This window comes from Haemaphysalis longicornis, unplaced genomic scaffold, assembly GCF_048455015.1.
Source record: "Haemaphysalis longicornis isolate Haplotype H1 unplaced genomic scaffold, Haemaphysalis longicornis Haplotype H1 scaffold_3, whole genome shotgun sequence".
Classification (NCBI taxonomy): domain Eukaryota; kingdom Metazoa; phylum Arthropoda; class Arachnida; order Ixodida; family Ixodidae; genus Haemaphysalis; species Haemaphysalis longicornis.
The window spans coordinates 20392623-20402161 of record NW_027526335.1 but is presented as its reverse complement, the minus strand read 5'-3'; the positions used below and the strand labels follow the sequence as shown (position 1 = coordinate 20402161).

The 9539-nt window shown below is 45.8% G+C and overlaps 2 protein-coding genes across 2 annotated transcripts; both read right to left on the bottom strand.

Moving 5' to 3' along the window:
• Positions 1–2319: 2319 nt before the first annotated feature.
• On the bottom strand, positions 2320–5914 carry LOC144174097 (uncharacterized). The gene is made up of 6 exons (XM_077702545.1): positions 5622–5914; positions 4741–4837; positions 3843–3928; positions 3661–3762; positions 2925–2975; positions 2320–2857 (listed from the first exon to the last, which is right to left on the bottom strand). Exons 1-6 carry the CDS (start codon positions 5712–5714, stop codon positions 2774–2776), a joined length of 513 nt encoding a protein of 170 aa, XP_077558671.1. The 5' UTR covers positions 5715–5914; the 3' UTR covers positions 2320–2773.
• A 254-nt stretch (positions 5915–6168) lies between these two features.
• Tfb5 (transcription factor B5) lies at positions 6169–6739 on the bottom strand. Its single transcript, XM_077702548.1, has one exon. It carries the CDS (start codon positions 6593–6595, stop codon positions 6380–6382), a length of 216 nt encoding a protein of 71 aa, XP_077558674.1. The 5' UTR covers positions 6596–6739; the 3' UTR covers positions 6169–6379.
• Positions 6740–9539: the final 2800 nt, after the last annotated feature.

The window sequence follows — 9539 nt, the reverse complement described above, 5'->3', positions numbered from 1 at the left end:
GAATTCGATGCCTAAAAGAATTCGTATTTCAGCAGCTACCACAACATCGTGAGGCAGCCGCAGTGCTCTTATACCGATAATTTAGCAATGTGCTGAAAGTCTGCAGTGAAAATATTGTAGCGAAGAATATAAGCACTCTTGCAACAGGCGGTAGAACGAGTCGAAGCGCTACCCACCCATATTTGTATATGTTGTGCATTGGTGTCTGAAGAAGAGGAAGCACTCTTTGTGCAAGAACAGAACTTCTTTTTGTGAGAGCGATTGTTTTGCCACGGGGCATAGATTTGAGGGTTTGAGTGGATCACTGCAAAAGTTGATTAGATGAACATGAAAATGTTTACTATGTGGATGAAGTCTAGGAGGTCGTGATGGTGTGGCCCAGCCTGCGCTCGGCCCTTTTGCAGTGACACACTTACTGTGAATAAGCCGTTTGTCAAGCAGCCACCCGTGCCTCGACAATCTCCTTTACAATAATAATAGTATGCTAGGGGTTCTGGAAGAAACAAATTTATTTCCTGGCAAAAAAAGCCTGTAATTTTTGCCTGAGTGCGCTTCGTTAGCATTGGGCAGACAGACTTCTCGTAGCACGTAAGCGCATTCAGTGCATCCACCACCACAGGCGCGATCTAATATCATTGATTGAAAACCAGAACAGCTGAGTTTGTCACGTAGGGCTCTGTAAAAATGAAGCTAGATGCTTCATTCCTTTTTTTTTTTTTCCTGCCGTGGTGCAATAATCTTCGTGGTGTTCTGACGAAACGCATTCGAAATTGCTCTTTTATAAAATGTGCGTTTCTCGAAATACTTTCACTAAGTCGGGAATCTCGCTGAATGCAGGGCCGTAGCCGGAAATGTTTTTCAGAGGGGGTTTTGGGTTATGAGAAGGGATCAGTTTTGCCTAGTGGAAGCCTACGTCTCTCTTACGCACTGCCTTGAAAAAATTTCTGGAGGGGTTCAACCCCCCTCTGACTATGTCCCTGGCTGATTGTAGTCCGTTAGTTCGAGTTCATGAAAGCATTGAGCCGTATAGGCACCTTGGGGGCAATCGGAATTTGTTCGCTAGATCGGGTTTCGTTAGATCAAGTTTATAGGAGGGGTTTTGGGTTATGGGAAGAGACGAGTTTTGCCTAGAAAAAGCCCAAGTCTTTAGTTTACGAAAATTTAGTTCTCGCAAAATTATTTTTTTATACATTCGTTCACCATTTTTTCTTCTTAAGCATTAGAAATAAAATGGTTGCTTGCCCCCTACCAGCTTAAAGTTGGTTTTATTGGCACCTGAACCTTATTGTTCCCTTCAGTAAGGATGCTTGTGGCCGGCTTGCACACAAGAACCTTGAAGCATCTCAGGTAACCGAAGTTGACATACATACCTAATAGAAGAAGGTGTCCTCTGTAACCTCTGTTGCTTAGATCATAAAACAGGTGGAGGAAATGATTAGTTGCCTTTGGAGCCTCTTCATTCATGCCTCACTGCCATGTATGACATCCTAGTCCTCTTTCCTTCTGGTCTTTAGTAAAGTAGTAATGGGTCCTGCCCACTAAACCGAAGCAGTGCACAAAGTGGTTGCCACTTTTACATGTGAGCATTTCCAGGCCTCTCCAGCTTCACAATGCCAAGCTGAAGAGGCCTGGAAATGCCTATAAGTAACTTGGCAGCTGGCGCAAAAACTTGTGCTGTTCTGTGGTTTCTAGTCGAAGACCACCTCCTTGTTAAGAAGGCTAGCTGTCTGTAACTCATGAGAAAATAAGTCAACAACACAGAGTGAGCTTTCAGACTAAACATGTCGAAAATGTCCAATGTGTCGTTTCCAGGAGACAAACTTGGCACAGGCAAAATAATTTCACACAGAATTCCTTCTTTCGTTCTCTGCAAGACTTCATTTTATTTTTAAAAAAAATGCATAGTTCTGCTCACCAAACGTAACGTGCCTGTGCAAACGCCTACTGTGTACATTGTAGTATCTGCGAAAGTCTGCTGTGTAAAATGTGAGGGCTGAATAAAAAAGGTGTTTGATGTTGGCAGTGTGTAGCATGATGCGATCACAGGCACAACAAACCACTAAACACGACAACCTCTCTGAACACCCATGCACACACACACACACACACACGTGCAATAAAGTGCTTGAATCGCAAAGCCCTAAATGTCATGACTACACATATGTGAGATTCAAAGAGAAAAATGATATTCTTTTTCGGCAGTACAAAAGTTGCTGCCTTCACTTTCCAGAGATTAATTCCAGGGAGCTGATTTGGTCACGCTCAAAGGGGAAGGAGGACAAGAAATTTTTTTTGCTCCCACAATTAAAAAAGAGGTAGTATAGTTCGATCAGATCTGTTAAAGCTTTTTTGGAAGCATTGCAAAGCTTCACCGGTAAGCTTCCAAGAAGTGCTTAGTGTAAGCTGCCAGAATACATTCCTAAAATGTTCTTCAGAAATTGAAAGCAAAGCTCAACCACAGAGGCAATCAAAATGAACTGTGAAAAACGAGTGCTGCACTCACACTGATTGCTAAAAGATTTCATCTCCCGTACACACAATGGACGGAATGGCAATAAGTTGTGGCACCAACCCAACAGCACGAGCAAGACCAAAGGTGAGCATCGCAGTTTCCACACCACCTTTGCATTGTGTAGTGCCTGCGGGTAGCACGGGCTTGGTGCATCGACTACATAGTGCAGTGCACTCTGACCTAACGGTACAGTGGCCTGAAAAGCGGCAGTAATCCTGCCTGCTCAGTTTCGCCTTCAGCTGAGATGGTTGGGGCACAAACTCATGGGTACAGAATCTGGAACTTTGGCTCTTGTAGGTCCCGAACCACTTGGTAGTGCGACACCACACACATGAAGCAGTACACCTGCCAAAGAAGAGTCATCGGGCATCAGCGCCAGCGCTAGGACACGCAATGAAGTAACATGACTCACGTGGACACCGTCGATGCACCACAGGATGATCGCTGCTAACACGGAGTAGAGCTGAAACGGAACAAATGAAGAAGACATTAGTTTCTACACTGTAGTTGCCCAAAACTGGATGTAGAGCTGTTGGTAGATCAGGTCGTTCGTGCCTGCATTACATAAGAAGTGCAACCGACTGCTAGAGAAGAATTTCAACTTCTCTTGCTCGGTAAAAGTCACCTCTATAAAGCTTGATAATGACTGCAACAGAGCATTACTGGGATGGGGAGGTCAATCAGCTGAATAGATGTGCTTGTAACCTCAATTGTACTAGGCAGGGGGAAAGAGTATAGATACTTAGAGTATAGAAAGAGTATAAACAATTGAGGCGACATTGAGAGAAACAATAACATACAATTTTTTCGGACACTAAAACTTCAGATTTACCAAATGTTCAAAAATTTGCAGGACAAAGATCGTTTCCCCGTTTCTTTTTTGCCTCTTATGCAACACTGCGAACTCTTGAGTAGCCAATGGCACTGAATTATAACTGCACCAAAGTGCTGCCGTTTTTTTCCCCCTATAAACGCAGCACAAAAAGTCTGTAGTAATTTTGAGTGTGTACAAGAACCGCCAACTTTTTAACACAAAACTTTCTCTCTTTGTGGCATAACTGAGAACAACCCAAGCACCCTCCAAATTGCGTTGTGGTAGACATCGGCACACACATCTACGGTCGATATAGTATTTCGTGGGCACTCACATTTCTGTAGTAGCGCCCGATGTACCAAAGCCCAATGGCAATCATGAGAAGAATCTCGATGACGACAAATATCATCCAAGGAAAGAAGAGGCAACGGTTGTCCTACAAAAGCAAAATGCAAGGTTTTCCTCAAGATGTCCCATTTTTCAGAAATTGACATTAGAAATTTTTAGTCAACTTACACGTCTGATGCCGAGGACAAGCATCAAGGCGAACATAAGAAATAGGACTCCGAATCCCATGGTGAAACCAGCCGCAACGTGTGTTCCTGAAAATGAACATGAATTTTTAGAATTCGACAGCATCATTTTACTACCCACCTTCCAAGAAATTTAATGAGTGCATCATACACCATATCTTTATAAGCAATTATTAACTTCACTATCACTGAATTCATTAAGGAAACACTGAAGTGAATTGTAAACATTGTTCAATCACTTTGGCAGACTGGAATGCATAGACTTCGTTTCAAGTTATTACGGCTGACTATGTGCATTCTTTTCGACAAAAATAACATGCCTCGAAAACAGTTTTTCTCACACCAACTTCCAGGGAATTTTCTGATGTCGGTGGTGGTGGCACACTGGCGATTCCACAGGGCTAAGCTTAGTTTATTGTTAGAATGTTTATCCCACAATACATAAGCGTGACCACCCAAAAAGTCGATATCAACCATAAAATGGGTGAAAATCATTAGCTTGAAAGCTGAGATGGTATACTTTGCAAGCCAGTGGGATGTCAGTGCGGTACTTGGTGTGGTGGCTGCAATGGTGCATATAGTATGTAGAATGCGCAATAGTATGTGAAAATGCAGAGGGGAAAATTAAGAAGAGTTTCTATAAGCTCCGGTTGCAGCAAAACACCATGACAACACACAATTTGGACCCAATTCAGTAAACATGCATTCAGGATGTCACTACTTATAATGAAATATTATTCATAAAGAATTTTTCTCCGTGTGCAAGACAGAAAAAAAAGGTGGAGGGGAAGAAATACCACACTGGGCGATTTTACATGCTTAGGACCGCAGATTTTCTACGCGATGGTGACAATGCAACCGCACAACCTAAGGGAACTCACCTTTAATGGAAAGCTCAAAGTATGGGCTGAAGAAGTAGTCTGTCCTTCCTCCCGAGACAGCATATATTGCATAGAATATGAACAGAACGTGGAACACCTGTGAATTTAAAAAGAAAAACGTGATTTTTGGGTTGCTGTGCCAATGTGGGCACAGTGCTAGGTAATTTTATGTAACCACCTGTATGTTTAAAGCCGAACTGAAGGAAAAAAGAAAGTTTTACACAGATAAAATGCACGTGCACATAATTAACCAACAAGTGTTTAAACAAGTGCATTCAAGGAAAAAAATAGTTTATTCAGTGAGGTGAACCAGGGCGTTTTGTAGAACCCATCTTTCACATACGAAACATGGGCCGCTTTCTAGATCCTCGTGCAAATTGAAATAGTAACATATTCTACGCACTATAGAGTAACGCATAACCAGGTGCACACGTGTCTGGCGAGTTTCGTTTCTTTCCTGCGTGATAACAGGTGACAAAGTGCCCCTGTTTTCGGGCGTGCTCCCGTTGCCCCAGAACGGGTCATGCGCCAGAGAGCGCGGAGCGCGAGATCAACAACCTGCGGTCGGTTCATGTAACCACACGGATCCGGCTTCGCTTTTGATTTTGTTTGTTTGTGCGCGAGTACCGCGCGCCACAACGCGTGGTGACACCCGCAAACTTTTCTTTGCGAAAAACGCCGATGTATTTTGGAATCAGGCAGCCGCCTAATAAATCACAGTGGCTGGCGACGCACTAACTTCACGCGAACAACGCTTCGGCTCATGGCAACGCCCAAGCGGTTAGTCGAGACGCCACGCATAACGCTTTGATGAACTCGCATCCGCCCAAATGTTAACGGCACAGAAAAGTGATAATATCGCTGATTCAGTTCCTACTTACAGCTGTGTACATCGCGGCGTATAGGCTTCCATAACGAAGGTTGGTCCAGTGATACAGCAGGAAAGGTGTCCAGCAACGGCTTAGAAGGGGCATAATTACGCTTCTGGTACGGTAGACGTTTCCAATGTTTTCTCAAACACCGCGCACCCTGAATGCAGAGACTACGCTTACGACCAGATGGTCGTAGCCACGCATCCGTTGCGGCGTAACATAACACGGGCGATCTTTTGTGGTCCTTTGTTGACGCTCGACTTCGAAATTGTACGCTTCTTGTACACGCCGTCGCTAGAGGCGTTGCCTAGTGTCACTATATACGTGCGTTGCCCATTCCGCATACCTTAGGTCACCTGCTACGAACCAGCCAATCAGAGGCGCCATTGTATACCGGTTACCTGTCCGCAAAATGCTGCTCGCCAAGCCGTTCTTTTCGATCTGCTTGTTTGATTATCGAACCTCACGATGCACTCGCAGCGAGGAACAACACATAAAACCGTCAATTAGGTGAGTGTCCGGAGCAACAAGCTAGTCAAAATAAATGAGATACGCAACGACTACACGCCGTATCACTTTTATTTGGTGATCAAGGTGTAAACGCACTCAGTAACGATGGCCAAACGCCGAAGTTTTTGCAAAATAGTCAGATGACAAAACATGATCACAGAGCCACTGCACCTCAAGTCGCACAACAACATTCAATGCGCGCGGCAAGAGCACTGCATGCCGATGAACCGGCGAGCCGTGCTGCAACACAGTCCGCTCTATTTCTCAGTCAGAGGGAACGAAATCTGGTCCATTATGTCGTCGATTTTGTTCTGCAATGTCTCCAGGATTTCTGCAGTTATGAACACGTGCGTTTCGTCCAAATCTTGGATGATGAACTTCTGTCCGAGAGCATTGGTGTCGTCCAAATGAAGCAGGAACTGCTTCATTGCTGGGTCGCACTCGACAAGGATGCCTTTCATAACGTGCACCATTTTGAGCTCGTAGATGTAGTGACGAAGCTCAATTCGAACTTTTTAAAATCAATAAAATAAAGCTCAAGCTCTTAGACCGTGCACTAGAATCAGCGAAAACGCCGCTTTGTTGACAAGTTCGCAATGACGGCAATGATGATAATAGCCGCACGTTCTAATGGTGTTTTATGGGTTTTATAAATAAATAAGTTAGGCAAAACTAATAAAAGGGATCTCTTCTTTCTCTATGCATACACGATGAAAACAATGAAATTTAATTTCACAAGATATAAATATCAGCTAGCTCAAACATTTGTCAGTTCTCGCCTCCGCCGCTCCCCTGCGCTGCCATTCAACGTTTGCACAGAGCGTCGTCTGCTAGCATGGAAGGAATGTCTGCCAGCGCGTGGCGTTGCTTGGCGAAGAGAAGCAAATTTATCCAAAGCTGCACTACAAAATGCTCCACTTCCTGTCTTATAGCTTGTGTTATCTTTACGCCTTAGCATGATGGAAAAATTACCGAGCGTAGTGAGTATACCGCCACTTTGGCACTCGACCGGGTATTTGTTAACAATTAATACTACCGAAGATGCAGCGAAACGGCGCCTTTGGACTTTGTGCTACTCGGTAACCTGCAATTGACAATTGGACTCACGCCCACAACTGCGCCCTATGCATTTACAATGGGGCATCAGATAGAACGGCCTTCAGGAGGCCTTTGAAACGGCCGTGCAGCCATAGGCGTGTGAAACTGGTGGACCCCTTCAACGCCAGCGGAGGTCCGAAGGCGTTGAAGGGGTCCACATTTGAAGGGGTCCACACCACATTTGCCTGTTTTAAGTTGCCTAATGCATAATAAAATCTTTTCCTGTGCTTTCCAGTCGTGTTGGCTTTCTTGCTGCCTGCGTGACCGTTGTTGTGTAGAAATTCTTTCGCAGTAATTTAGGTAAGACTGTTTGTTCTGCCTAATTTTTTAAATGCGGATGTACTTGCATGTTCATTACCTTCACTCGGAAGCACTTTGCCTTAGTACAATGTTCTTCTTTTGCACTGTACCGTGCGTCCCATCTGGGTACGTAACCCGAGCCCTGAAAAATACTAGCAGAAAATGCAGCAGGAAATCGTATCATTTCAAGCTGGAAATGCAGCCTGGAAGTCCAAGATTTCCAGCTGGATTATGGAACCGGAAATCTCTTCCAGCTAGGAAACATTCCAGCTGGAAATGCGAAATTTCCACCCGGAGTTTCCAGGTGGATTATGGAACCGGAAATTTCTTCCAGCTGGGAAACATTCCAGGTGGAAAGCAAATTTCTAGCTGGGATATTTCCCAGCTGGAAGAGATTTCCAGTTCCATAATCCAGCTGGAAATGGAAACCTTTTTCACCTGGGAGGTTTGCCAGTACGTTTTTCAAGTACAATTTCTCCGCCATCCTTCAAGAGGTCTGTTGTTATCTGCTATGCCCCCATTCATTTCTTTCAAAGCCTTCCTTACTTCTTCGGTCAGGGTACGCCAGAGTACGTTATCAGAGTACGTCAACTATAATCTTGCGGCAAACCCAACTTCGCGGTAAATGCTCTGTAGACTTTAATGTCCGGTGGTGCAAGTTACGCCAGGCGAAGGGGGTGTGCCCGTCACGCCATGTGAAGGTAGATTGCTGGGACACGCTGTTGGGCAAATTGGTGCGTATTTGGTAAAAAGTGCCCATCTCCCCGCGAGGGGGACTCGAGTAAATGCGTCGCATAGGGGGTGGGTGTATTGCGGTAACGTTTAGTGTTTGGGGAGTTGGTGGTAGTGAATGCGTTGTATCAGCAGCTTCTTGACGTAGTTTAAATGGTCAAGGATATAAGGCGCGTTCGTAGCCTTTCATTCTGTGTCGGTTTTGTGGCGCAGTGGGAAGAGCACCATGTACCTTGCGTTCCGCCCGCAGGGTCGTGGGATCGAAACCAGGCGCCGGTAAGTATTATTTTTTTATATAGTGTAGGGGGAGGGGTGCGGACCTGTTGTTGAGAGCGAGGAGGGTAGCGTGATGCGGGAGAGGAGGAGTGGGGGAGAGGGTGCACCTGGAACGGCTGTTGCGGACGCCGAGGCACGCCAACGCCGACAACGCCGGGTGACATCGTGAGTTAAAGAAATGCTCTGCATTTAAAACTTAGAGCGCGACTCAACAAGGATGACAGAAAGTTTGTCGTCTTTCTGTCGTCCTTGCTGAATTGCGCTCGTTACCAAGTACATTGCTGGGCCGACAGATGGCGCCACCGCCTCGACGACCATTCATTGCGCGCAGACGAAGGTACCCTGCTGGGCTGACAGATGGAGCCAACGCCTCGACGGCCGCCCGGTACACGATTTCCGCTCGCGCGCCGAGGTTGAGAGGAGGCGGGGGAGGAAAAGAGAGATTTGGCAGTGCGGCCTTCAGGCGTGCTTTCCCTGCATAGACGCCAAAGGGCTGGACCACGGAGCAAGATGCTCCGTGGGCTGGACAGTTCCAGCAGTCCGAGTGCGCTTGCGGGTGATCTCCCGCTCGGAAACAGCCGACGCAGAAGGGCTAGAACGTCAGCGTTTGGTCGCACGTGAAAGCCCACAGGTCCACTGTTTCATCAGATTTCACGAGCGTGGAACTGGCTTAAATTTTTATACTTCGTTAGCGCCTACCGAGAAGTACTTACGTGCACTAACATGGTTGGGGTATAGTAAAAGCGCAGCAAATCAACGGCCCGTTACCCGATGAGCCATTGTGTTTTGGGGGACTAAGCTTTGTGAAGTACTCCTGAATGGCCATTGGTGCCAAATAGCTGCTCAGAGTGCGCCTTGCGAGGACATACATTCCAACAGAACAATCTAAAAATTCCTCTGGGAGCATTAATTGCAGTCGAGCAACATAGACAAATTCACAGTGTGGGTTTCGATGTCATCGTTACGTTACATGCAGCGGCATCTAATACATGAAGCCAAGCTGGACACTTT

Coding starts and splice junctions, on each gene's coding strand:
- LOC144174097 (XM_077702545.1), bottom strand. CDS start 5,714: ATGCCCCTTCTAAGCCGTTGCTGGACACCTTTCCTGCTGTATCACTGG. Junction 4,838..5,621: donor ACGCCGCGATGTACACAGCT/GTAAGTAGGAAC, acceptor TTAAATTCACAG/GTGTTCCACGTTCTGTTCAT. Junction 3,929..4,740: donor CTTTGAGCTTTCCATTAAAG/GTGAGTTCCCTT, acceptor GTTCATTTTCAG/GAACACACGTTGCGGCTGGT.
- Tfb5 (XM_077702548.1), bottom strand. CDS start 6,595: ATGGTGCACGTTATGAAAGGCATCCTTGTCGAGTGCGACCCAGCAATG.